The sequence below is a fragment of the Zootoca vivipara genome, chromosome 6 (genome assembly GCF_963506605.1).
Source record: "Zootoca vivipara chromosome 6, rZooViv1.1, whole genome shotgun sequence".
Classification (NCBI taxonomy): domain Eukaryota; kingdom Metazoa; phylum Chordata; class Lepidosauria; order Squamata; family Lacertidae; genus Zootoca; species Zootoca vivipara.
Window position 1 is genome coordinate 27,969,204 of NC_083281.1, and position 12,324 is coordinate 27,981,527.

The window sequence follows — 12,324 nt, forward strand, 5'->3', positions numbered from 1 at the left end:
CATATTTCCTGTCGTAAGTTCTCCACATTTCTTTATCAGCTGGCATTTCTCCCTAGAATTCTGATGAAAACTTGTTAGCATTTTATTGCAAATGTCTCCTAATATAGTATTATTATTATTATTTTGAGACAGTTTGCCCCCTGGCTGCCAATCCTTGGAGTATGAGTTTGCAACATAAGAAACAACCCTTAGGCCAATCCTACTCAACCAGCGAATGTTCTGTTTTCTTCTTGCAGGTGAATGGCTTGATCTACACCGTCCCTATATCCTTTTCTGCTGGGCGGATCAGAGCCTATCAACATGGCACAAAAGTCCTGATAGAAACTGACTTTGGTCTCATTGTGAGCTACGACCTGGTTTACCACGTGACAGTCACAGTCCCAAGCACTTACCGTGGCCAGATGCAAGGCCTCTGTGGGATCATAGAATCATAGAATCATAGAATCATAGAGTTGGAAGAGACCACAAGGGCCATCCAGTCCAACCCCCTGCCAAGCAGGAAACACCATCAAAGCATTCCTGACAGATGGCTGTCAAGCCTCTGCTTAAAGACCTCCAAAGAAGGAGACTCCACCACACTCCTTGGCAGCAAATTCCACTGCCGAACAGCTCTTACTGTCAGGAAGTTCTTCCTAATGTTTAGGTGGAATTTTCTTTCTTGTAGTTTGAATCCGTTGCTCCGTGTCCGCTTCTCTGGAGCAGCAGAAAACAACCGTTCTCCCTCCTCTATATGACATCCTTTTATATATTTGAACATGGTTATCATATCACCCCTTAACCTTCTCTTCTCCAGGCTAAACATACCCAGCTCCCTAAGCCGTTCCTCATAAGGCATCGTTTCCAGGCCTTTGACCATTTTGGTTGCCCTCTTCTGGACACGTTCCAGCTTATCAGTATCCTTCTTGAACTGTGGTGCCCAGAACTGGACACAATACTCCAGGTGAGGTCTGACCAGAGCAGAATACAGTGGTACTATTACTTCCCTTGATCTAGATGCTATACTCCTATTGATGCAGCCCAGAATTGCATTGGCTTTTTTAGCTGCTGCATCACACTGCTGACTCATGTCAAGTTTGTGGTCAACCAAAACTCCTAGATCCTTTTCACAACGGGAACTACAACGGGAAGAAGGACGACGAGTTCCTGCTACCCAATGGCGTAATAACCTCTGACATAGCTAAATTTGGTGCTTCCTGGAAGGTCCGGGTCCCTGGGGCAGATAGATCTTGCTCAGATGGATGCTCTGGGAACAGCTGCCCAGTCTGCGAGGAAAGGAAGAAGGACGTTTTCAAACAGCGCAACTACTGCGGGGTCCTCACTGCGCCTGATGGCCCCTTCAGTGCTTGCCACGGAAAGGTCGATCCCGGTGTGTACTTCAGCAACTGCATCTACGATGTGTGCCTGGGCAACGGGGACAGCCAGGTGTTGTGCAACAGCATCCAGAGCTACGTGTCTGTCTGCCAAGAGGCTGGGGTCTCTGTCAAGCCCTGGAGAAGCCCTTCCTTCTGTCGTAAGTACTGGGGACTGAACATTCGGGGGGAGAGGAGAAATGGGAGCAGAATCTGAACTGATCCCCTGTCACTTTGGGACGTATCTAGAGGTGTGTGTTCATTTGTAAGGCTCTAACTGACTCAATCTGTGCAGAGACTGAACCCACACTTAGATGCTCTATACCTTTCGAGTTGGGTGTCACTACCCTCTTGACTATATGCTCCACAACCTACTGACAAACTCAAATCACAGAGGTATCTAGAAAATTGTTTTCAATGAGTTCCTGCCGGAACCAGCAACATAAGTTGGTAGGGTGGGGACCTTGTTCAGCACAAGGGTTGTGATCCCTTCTTGGCAACCTTCTGGGGCCATAGACAGCGCCATATTTGGGCCTGGTCCCAAGGTTCACTATCCCTGAACCAAGGTATGCTGGAAATCAGGAAAGCGGGCAGGTATGCAAGGGCAGTTACTCTGATAGCTCAGTCTGTGTCTGAGTGATGAAATGCAGCCAAAGGAGCCAGAGCAGAGTCAGCAGCCTTGTAGACCTATTGGTACCTAGCAAGATACTTCTCAGAATACACAGCAAACAAGCAAAGGAAGTTGCTTTGTGCCAGAAGGCACATAGGTGGCCTCTGCCTCTCCCCTGGCTGTTGGTGAGAAGGACAAGGGCCAGAGGTGTAAAAGAGAGAGAGTAAGCTGCAGGCAGAAGCCAGAGAAAGAGAGGCACACTGGATTTCTGCTTGAATCCAGGACTGTGGCTATGGGATAAGCAAGAATTTTTGGGATGTTAATGCTGTGAGCCCCATCATAGGCGAGGGTTGTACATACAGTCGTACCTTAGTTGCCAAACACCTTGGAACTCATGTGTTTTGGCTCCTGAACGATCAAAAACTGGAAGTGAGTGTTCCGGTTTCCAAACAATTTTCGGAAGCCGAACATCTGGGTGGCTTCTGCAGCTTCCGATTGGCTGCAGAACGTTCCTGCAGAAACCTAAGCATTAGGACCACTAAAAAAACTTAACCTATCCAAAGTGATGCTTGCTCATGTGAAACAGTACCATGGACAGAGGTAGGTGGTGAAAATGTAAATTCCTTGAGAATCACCTGCAGTAAAAGCTTAGGGAAGAAGCTGGGAATGGTTTGCAACTTCTGTCATCCTTGACCATTGACCATGCTGGCTAGCACTAATGGGGATTGTAGTCCAACAACAGCTGGATGGCCTCCAAGTGACGTACGATTGGAACTGGCACCTGGTGATCACTCTCCCCAGCAGCTACTATGGGGCCATGTGTGGGCTCTGTGGAAACTTCAATCAAAACCCTGCAGACGACATGGTCTTTCTCAATGGCACCAAGGCTGCCTCCATCATAAGCTGGGCCAGCAGCTGGAAAGTCAAGGACCGGGACCCCTTTTGCTGGGATTACTGTCGAGGGAATTGCCCAACATGTGATGAGAGCAAGAGGGCGCTGTATGGAAAGGAAGAGTATTGTGGGGTGATCAGCAAAACCTCGGGGGGTCCCTTCGGAGAATGCCATTCCATAGTGAATCCAGATGACTTCTTTGACAGCTGCATTTATGACGTGTGTCTCAATGGAGGGGCCAAGAACATCCTTTGCCAGGCCTTGGAGGCCTATGCTAAAACCTGTAGGAAAGAGGGTGCCGTCATATATGATTGGAGGACAGCCTCTGGCTGTGGTGAGTGCTCTTCCCCACTTTGGAACTAAGCCAAGTTTTACTGCCTGTGCAATTTTCACATGACTCTGAGCTTTGCAAGTTAACTATTTTTTAAAGCTTCTCAAAGGTGGGGTCTTTTTCCTATGCTGGTGGAAGAGGGAAAGAAACTTTTTCATTCTATCAGTTGTTAGATTCCCGCTGTTCTTCTCTTCCTTACAGCCTTGCCGTGTCCTCAGAATAGCCACTATGAGTTCTGTGGCAATGCCTGCCCCGCCAGCTGTGCCGACCGCAATGCTCCCTCTGCATGCAAACAGCCATGCGTGGAAACCTGCCAATGCAACGATGGCTATGTCCTCAGCGTCGACAAGTGTGTGCCTGTCGGGAGCTGTGGCTGCACCTTCAATGGGCTCTACTACAAACCTGGAGAAGAATTCTGGGCTGATGAGACCTGTGGTTCCCACTGCACATGTGATCCCACCCTGGGCATCGTGGTGTGCAAACCAGCTGGCTGCAAAGCCAGTGAGGCATGCACTGTGGTCAACGGGGTCAGGGCTTGTCATCCCGTAAGCACCGCTACTTGCTCAGCAGCTGGGGACCCTCACTATACCACCTTTGATGGGAAGAAATATGACTTCATGGGCACCTGTGTCTACCAGCTGGCTGTGCTGTGCTCTAAGGACCCAACTCTCAAGTTTTTCACTGTCAATGTGGAGAACAACCACCGAGGCAATGAAAATGTGTCCTACACCAAGGTGGTGACATTGGAGGTCTACAATGTCGTAATCACACTTAGCCAGGAGTATCCACGTAGGATCCAGGTATAGGCAATTGGTGAATGTATTGTTGTTCCCCCCATTTGTGTCATTACAGGGCTGTTTCAGAGGATTGCTCTTAGGCAGGGTACCTTGCTAGTTTTCTAAGTACGCATTGAAGCAGTTCCTGCATTAGACATAGGGGATGGTTTATTTGCAGCAAATGGCAAGACACCCCATTGGACATTGTAACTTGAACTACAAGGTCTGTTGACATGCAAAGTATAGATGAGGTAAGCTCAATGTGCTGCAAAATTCGGCATTAGATATGTGTTGTTGACAGCCGCGAGAGTTGTCAGATTCAGCTCCTAAGTATGGGACAAGTATGGTTTGTGAGCAGTGAGAGCAGGGCCCCCAGCTGCCTAGAACAATGAGTTTATCTGATCCAGAAACTATTATGGGAGCCTCGGACGATGATTAAATTTTTCACTGGCCCTTTTTTTCATGAGTTGGGTTGCAACAATATAAAACTACAATATTAAAAAGAGTTAAAACAATTTATAGTCAGATGAATAAAGGGAATCTTTACAATATACATCGCAGTTAAAATCGAACTTATGAGTGTATCAAATGAAGCTCAGCAGGGAGGGAATTTCACAGCTTAAGGGCTACCACAGATAATTCCTGCTCTCAGATCCCATCCACCCACAAACTACCAAGAGGGGCCCCCTTTGCCAATCTTAACATCTGAGAGGGTCTGTAGGGAATGAGGTGGTCTTCTCAGATTGGGGATAGTACTTTCTACCAACAACCCTGTTGCCCAGCAACACCACCGATCAGGCTGCCCAGGGTCATTTCTGTGATATTGTTGGAGGACCCCAAGACAATAATCCTAGGTGACTTCAATATCCACGTGGAGGCTGCTTTCGGGCCAATTGGGCCAATTCCTGGCTTCCAAGGAATGGGAATTGGGGGTTCTGTGTCACAGTGGTGCCAATTCTACCTCCAGGACTGAATTGGGACAGTGCTTTTTTGCCCTCCAGTGACAATGTCCTGGGATGCTGCAGGGCACTATTTTATGTCCAGTGCTATTAAAATGTATCTAAAGCCACTGAGAGTGATCATTAGGAGTTTGGGGGCAAGGTGCCATCTGTTTGTTGATGATACTATGCTTTATGTTTCCAGAACATGTGCATCAGGAGAAATCTTATAGTCTTTATGTTATATGCTTCTTGTTCATTAATTTCAACGGGTCTATTTCTCTAAAACTAATATTGGACACAACCACTTGGCGGTAGTGGTGGTAACAATTCCTACTGCATCACATTCCAGGTTAATGAAGTCTTTGTGAACCTGCCTTTCTACCACGAAGACAAGATAAAGGCTTATATCAGTGGGAGTGAGGTCTTCATCAAGACTGATTTTGACCTGACAGTAACCTTTGACTGGAACAGCTATGTCAAAGTCAGTGTACCCAGTACATATGCCAATGCTGTTTGTGGCCTCTGTGGCAACAACAACTTGAACCCCAGTGATGACTTGACCATGAAGGATGGGAGACAAGCACCTAGCATATTCCATTTTGCAGAGAGCTGGAAGGTGGCAGAGGTCCCTGGTTGTTCACAGGGTTGCACCACCGATTGCCCACCATGTGGAGAGGCACAGAAACAAGCTTATAAGAGCAATCAATACTGTGGGATCCTCATCAAGAGGGATGGGCCTTTCAGGCACTGCCATGAGATCATCGACCCAACGCCCTACTTCAATGATTGCATCTTTGATGTCTGCCAGTATCATGGCCTGCACAACATTCTGTGCAACGCCATCGGCTTTTACGGGGCAGCCTGTCAGGATCTGGACATTGAGCTTGAAGAATGGAGATCAGAGTCTTTCTGCAGTAAGTATTGCCTCTTGAAGCTGTTTTAGCAAAGGAACATAAGCAGTATCTGGACACCCGTTCAGATCATCTACTGTTGACGTTGACTGACATTGGCTCTCCAGGCTCTCAGTTATGGACATTTCCCCAGTCATACTTGGAGATGCCAGGGATTAAACCTTGGCGCCTTTTGTATGAAAAATATGCTGTTTACCAGTGAGCTAATCCGCCTCCCTTACAATGTTCTGCTCCAAGGATGTGCATGCCATACTGTATGTTGCGGGCTTATGGTATATGGAAATACATTTTAATCCGATGGCAACCTTTGCTAACATCTACTCTAACCAGCAGATGTCACTCCATAGACATACTTTATAACAGAGCACAGCAAACCTATTCTACTCCAGGTGACCAAAGAACCAGCTGTCTTCCGAATGAACTTCTGTGCTAGCTTGAAATTTACCACTTTCTGTTTTTGTCCTTTCTTCCAGGCCCTGCCTGCTCACTCAACTCTCACTATGAGCTCTGTGGAAATAGCTGCCCTGCCACTTGCCGTGGTCTCTCGGCTCCTGATGGGTATGAGATGTCCTGCAAAGAAGGATGCTATTGCAATCCAGGGTTCGTCTTCAGTGGGGACCAGTGCGTCTCCATTGGCGATTGTGGCTGTGAGCACCAGGGCAACTACTACAAGAAGGGAGAGGAGTTCTACCCCGGTTCCTCCTGCCAGGAACGATGCCAATGTACAGACAATGGCGTTGTCAAATGCCATGAAATCTCCTGTGGGCCCCACGAGGAATGTAGGGTGAAGGACGGTGTCCAAGGCTGTCATCCTGTAGGGTCTGGTACTTGCAGTTTGGCCGCAGGCTCCCACTACCTAACTTTTGATGGACAGGCCTACGACTTCCAAGGAACCTGCACTTATACTTTAGCTAAATTCCAAGGAAAGGATGCTCAGCTGGCAAACTTTGCCGTGTCAGTGGAAAATGAAGGGTCACTGACTAAGATGATTGTAGTATCTTTTCATGGATACACCACTGTCATTGAGAAGGCAACAAACTGGAAGCTCAAGGTATGTCTCTCTGAAGTAGAAATGCCAGCATAGCTCACCCACTATTCTGTAGGAATCCTTGGGAGAATTTCATCTTCCAATTTCCCTTGTGCCCCATCACTGGGAATGGATGAATCTGACAATTTTGGTTTCTCTCAATTTCACATTTTTCCAGTACAATGGTATCTCTGGTTATGTTTACGTTCTGGTTATGTTGTATTGTTGCAAAAATCAATAAATATATTTTTTAAAAAGAACTTAATTCGTTCCGGAGGTCCGTTCTTAACCTGAAACTGTTCTTAACCTGAGGTACCATTTTAGCTAATGGGGCCTCCCGCCGCCGCCGCACTGCCGCTGCACAATTTCTGTTCTCATCCTGAAGCAAAGTTCTTAACCCGAGGTTTCTGGGTTAGTGGAGTCTGTAACCTGAAGCGTTTGTAACCCGAGGTACCACTGTACTGAATTCAGCTCTCCATATTTCTGTGGCAATTCACTATTGTTGTTTTTTCTTAATCCTCCTGCTTTTAAGTGCAAATTTCTCCTAACAACCTTCCCCCCCCCTTTTTACCACTTAAAGATTTGCTAAATCATTAAGGAGTTTATAAAAGCTATAAACAAACAAACAAACAAACAAATGATGGACACATTTTTTAAAGCAAATTTCTCTAATGCATTTCTATTTGTCATTTTCACCAATATGTGGATTTTTATGTACATCTCCAAATATATGCATTTTTGTCCACTTTTGGGGTTGGAGAACTGCAATGCAAGATTTAGAGAAGTTAGAATATTGGTTGTTTTTAAGTAGATTAGTCACTCTGAGGAGACAGGGTGCTTTAATCCTGTTCAATTGCATATGTGGTATGTGGATGAATTCCTCCCACAAAACAGCAGCAATTTAGAGGCACCTTTCGTCTGTAACCTGCTTTCGGAGGAATTTCCACCTGAAATGGAGTCCAAAACACCATTAAATAAACATTAATAATTACTATTTAAAATTGTCACCTTCTCTGTGGTTAATGCAGGTGGATGGAGAGCTATATACACTGCCCATGAAGACAAAGGATGGGAAACTCTGGGCCAACCAGGAAGGCAACAATATCATTGTCCAGTCTGACTTTGGTCTCCAAGTCCTTTTTGACACTTCCTCTTACGTCTTGGTGTCTGTCCCCAGTAACTACCAAGGACATGTCAATGGCCTATGTGGTAATTTCAATAAGGACAGGACTGATGACTTTACTCTGCCTACCGGGAAAAGTACCCAGAATGTGGAAGAGTTTGGGGCCTCTTGGAAGGTTCCCATTGATGGTGCTAGATGCTCCGATGGTTGTGGAGATAATTGCCCCATCTGTGATGCAGCCAAGACAGCACCGTACCGACCCGAGAGTTCCTGCGGAATGATCCAAGCCAAATCCGGCCCCTTCAGGGGCTGTCACTCCTTGGTAGACCCTGCTGAATTCTTCAACCACTGTCTGTATGACATGTGTGCAGCCAATGGTGCAGGAGAAACTCTCTGTAGGAGCATCCAGGCTTACGTAGCTGCATGCCAGGCTGCAGGAGTTACAATTGGAGCCTGGAGAACAAACAACTTCTGCCGTAAGTTTGCACAGCAGGAATCTGCAGTTACGTCTTCTAATCTTCTTCTGCTCCTTCTAGGACCTAATCAATAGAATCATTATTAATAATAATAGTTTATGCAGGTTAAAAACATGGAGCAGGCCTTTAATTAACTTTTATTATATCCCCCCCACCCCCCGGTATTGTGCATCCAAATGAATATGGATGAAATGCTTTCCTAACCCCTTCTATGATGAAAAATAGTTAGCCAATACCTGCCTGGACTGTCTTTGACTCTTTTAAAATAAAAATAAAAAATCCTTCCAGTAGCACCTTAGAGACCAACTAAGTTTGTCATAGGTATGAGCTTTCGTGTGCATGCACACTTCTTCAGAGCTCATACCTATGACAAACTTAGTTGGTCTCTAAGGTGCTACTGGAAGGATTTTTTATTTTTATTTTGACTGCGTCAGACCAACACAGCTACCTACCTGTAACTTTGACTCTTTTAATCACTGGTCTCCACTCTCATTTTCAGCTCTCACCTGCCCACCCAATAGCCATTACAAGTTGTGTACAAGGTCCTGTGATTCCACCTGCACCAGCTTGTCCACTGTGCCCCGGTGCACCAAAAATTGCTTTGAAGGTTGCCAGTGTGACGGTGGCTACCTGTTTGACGGTGACAGATGTGTGGCAATGGGGAACTGTGGCTGCGTGCATGACGGGCGCTACATCAAGGTAACTGCAACAGCTATGAAAACAGTGATGTTTGCCATTCGAGTGTGCCTCTTGTAAGCAAGCCTGCGAGGGCTCGTGTTTTTCATGAATTGACCCCAGAAGAAGCAATGCATCATCAAGAGAAAAAAAGATTCCACAAGCAGAGAACCATCACAGAAAAATACCCTTCTCATATTGCCATTCTCTACTAGAAGATGGCTCATAAAAGTCACTTCCTCACTTGTCCACTTATGAACAGAGTTTCCTGTTGGGAACAAGTGAATTAGCAATAAGATGGTTTTAGAATGAGGTTTTAGACATTTGTAAAGGTGGAGTTGGTTTTTTTTACTCTATTTTGGACTCTGAAAGCCAAAAAGATCTGAAAGGTTTGTTGGAAGTGGTATACTGCTGATGATGTTTGTGTTGGTAACAGGGGTGGATATATTAGTCTATTTTTGGCTCATCTCTGTTTCACCTGCATTGATTCATAATTCTATTCCATGCCCTTACTGCATTAATCTCCAATTTTGTTTATTTGTATTAGCTCAAAAAAATCATATTTAAATATTTAAATATGTCCTTCATGCACATTTTACTGTTTTCCCCACACAAAATTCATGGATGATAGAAAGGCCATCACGTCTATACTATCATAGAATTACATTCAGGATCCTGCTCTCATTTTATATTTTTGTGAATTAATAGTTTAACAAAACAAACTCCCATATGTTGATACATGTACTGGCATAGTCTCTCTCCCCCCTTCCTTTAATTCCTTTAGTCTAGGAGTAGCAACATGATGCTCTCCAGATATTGTTGGACTACAGTTCCCATCATTTCTGACCATTGATCATGCTGGCTGGTGCTGAGTTTGGGGGAGGGTCTAACAACATCTTGAGGGCACCATGTTGGCTATCCGTGCTTTAGACATAGCATGGTATGTACTTGGAGGATATAAACCTCGCTGACAATTAAAAAAACATTTTCAAAGGCTTGGAGGGATAGCTATAAACTGTATGAGAAAGAATTAGCTGGGAGATTATGGGAAAAGATGGAATTTATCAAACTGACAATAGTGTTAAAGAAATACAGTATGTAAATTATAAAGAAAAATGACACAGGTAGAAGCCGGTGGTGTAATACATATATAAAAGAGAACGTGGAATAAATGTCATACTAATACAGTATGAATAAATATATTAAAGTATAAAATGTGACCTATTTTACTATTGATTTATCAGCTATGCAGCACTGGTGTACTAGAATATAGTTGTACAGAGGTATTTCTAAGTACTCAGGGTTGTACGTGTCGAATGTATGTTTTTATATGATTATTATTTTTACCTTATTAAAAATAATTAAAGTTTGCATTTAAATTTTTAACTTTTTCTACTCTCCTCTCCCTCCCTCCCTCCCTCCCTTTGTGGGCTGTAAATCAACCAGGCTGGAGAGAATATCGTCTTAGAAGATTGCTTGAAAAAATGCACCTGTGGCCCATCAGGCCAACTGGTTTGTGCGGAAAACAATTGTCAGGAAGGAGAGATCTGTGCCCTCCACAACGGTGTGCGTGGCTGCATAAAGCAAAATGGCGAGTGTGTCCTCACCCCTGGAGCACGGCTGACCTCCTTTGATGGAGCCTCAGGGGAAATTCCCAACCTAGGAGCTTATGAGGTTACATCCCTCTGCAATGACAACGACCCCTTTTGGTTCAGGATCATAGCAGTTGTCCAGGAGCACAACGGTTCAAATTTGCCAGCTGTGACAACAATACATGCATTTTTCAAATGGATGTATTTTATCACTGTAAAAACGAACAAGGAGACACGGGTAAGATCCTTGGGCAGGATCTCAGATTTCATCCAATGGCATATTTGCATAATGATTAAACTATGTCTGTTAATTTCAAGACATCTGCTCTGTGTAGACATGAGTTGGACACAACCCCTTATTTACCTGTTTATTTATTTTTGGCATTTGCAATAGCTTGCCAAACTCTCACTGACAGGGCAAAAGGGTTTCCCCATTTTTTAAAAAAGCAACTACCTATCCTGGCCAATAGTCAGTGCTGTTGGGAATTGTTGCTCAGCTACATTCAGTGATTACCATGTAGGCTACCCCAATCTAAAGGTAGGGAACCTGAGCCCAAGAGCCAATGTGGCCCTCTGAGTCTTTCTGTCTGTCTCAGGACTCTCCCCTGGACCTCCCCCTTCCCAGGTCATACCTCTTGAGGTATGAAAACACTTCCTGGTTGCCTGGATGGATGAGAGAGTCCTATGTGTTTAGAAGCCTGACTTTTGTGACTCAGTTCAAACCCGGAAATGCTCGAGAGAGTTGGAGAGTCTTCGTGACTTGTGAGGAGACCCTCCCCGGAGCCCAAAGAGGACTTCAGTGAGGGCTAAGTAAGTCCCGAAGAGACCGGAGGCATAACAGGGCTTTGTTTAGGCTGTTCAGCCTCCCTGCCTAAAAGCTAATCATAGCTGCCAAGTTCTCCCTTTTTTAAAGGGAAATTCCCTTATGCTGAATAGGCTTCCTCGCGAGAAAAGGGAAAACTTGGCAGCTATGAAGCTAATATGTGGGGTAGCACACTTTCCTGCATGTCCTCCAGCCTCCTAGCAACCCCAGAGCTTCAACACTAGTCGTGCATATTTCTGGATACAGCTATTTTGGTATGGATTGGAGAGAGAGCGGCAGAGTGGGCATTTAAAGCGTGTTTTTTTCAATTTCAATTTCAATTTTCTTTATTTATTTATTAAATTTGTAAATATCATTCTACAGCCGCAGATTTCAGGGTGGTTCATGACATAAAATTGCAATATAAAAAAGACAAAATACATGATAAAAATAAGAACAGAAACAAACCAATAACCACCCTTCCCCCATTCCACAACCCCCTTTAAAGGGCATCAGATGTCAATCTGTCAAAGGCTTAGTTTAAGAGGAACGTTTTCTCCTGGTGTGTAAGGAAGGCACCAGGTGAGCCTCACTAGAGAGAGCGTTCCAGAAATGGGGAGCCACTGGAGAAAAGGCCCATTCTCATGTGGCCACCCCCTGGACTTCTAGTAGAGGAGACACATGAAGAAGGGGCTCAGAGGATGAGCATATGGAAAGTATTGCAGCCCTGAGCAGTTTAAGGTTGCTTCCCATATGGTGTGATTTCACTTATGTGCCCTGGGCCCTAGAAAGTAACCCCTGAGTAAGTGGGGGACGCCT

At 45.0% G+C, this 12,324-nt stretch overlaps 1 protein-coding gene across 1 annotated transcript in view; it reads left to right on the forward strand.

Moving 5' to 3' along the window:
* LOC118086742 (IgGFc-binding protein) overlaps positions 1–12,324 on the forward strand; it is a 98,231-nt gene that overhangs the window by 51,960 nt on the left and 33,947 nt on the right. Inside the window, exons 25-33 of the mRNA XM_060276445.1 lie at positions 237–414; positions 1,097–1,510; positions 2,691–3,185; positions 3,384–3,982; positions 5,249–5,813; positions 6,284–6,861; positions 7,866–8,355; positions 8,936–9,135; positions 11,329–11,343. Coding sequence (XP_060132428.1) covers positions 237–414; positions 1,097–1,510; positions 2,691–3,185; positions 3,384–3,982; positions 5,249–5,813; positions 6,284–6,861; positions 7,866–8,355; positions 8,936–9,135; positions 11,329–11,343 — 3,534 coding nt within the window. The remainder of the gene's footprint in view (positions 1–236; positions 415–1,096; positions 1,511–2,690; positions 3,186–3,383; positions 3,983–5,248; positions 5,814–6,283; positions 6,862–7,865; positions 8,356–8,935; positions 9,136–11,328; positions 11,344–12,324) is intronic.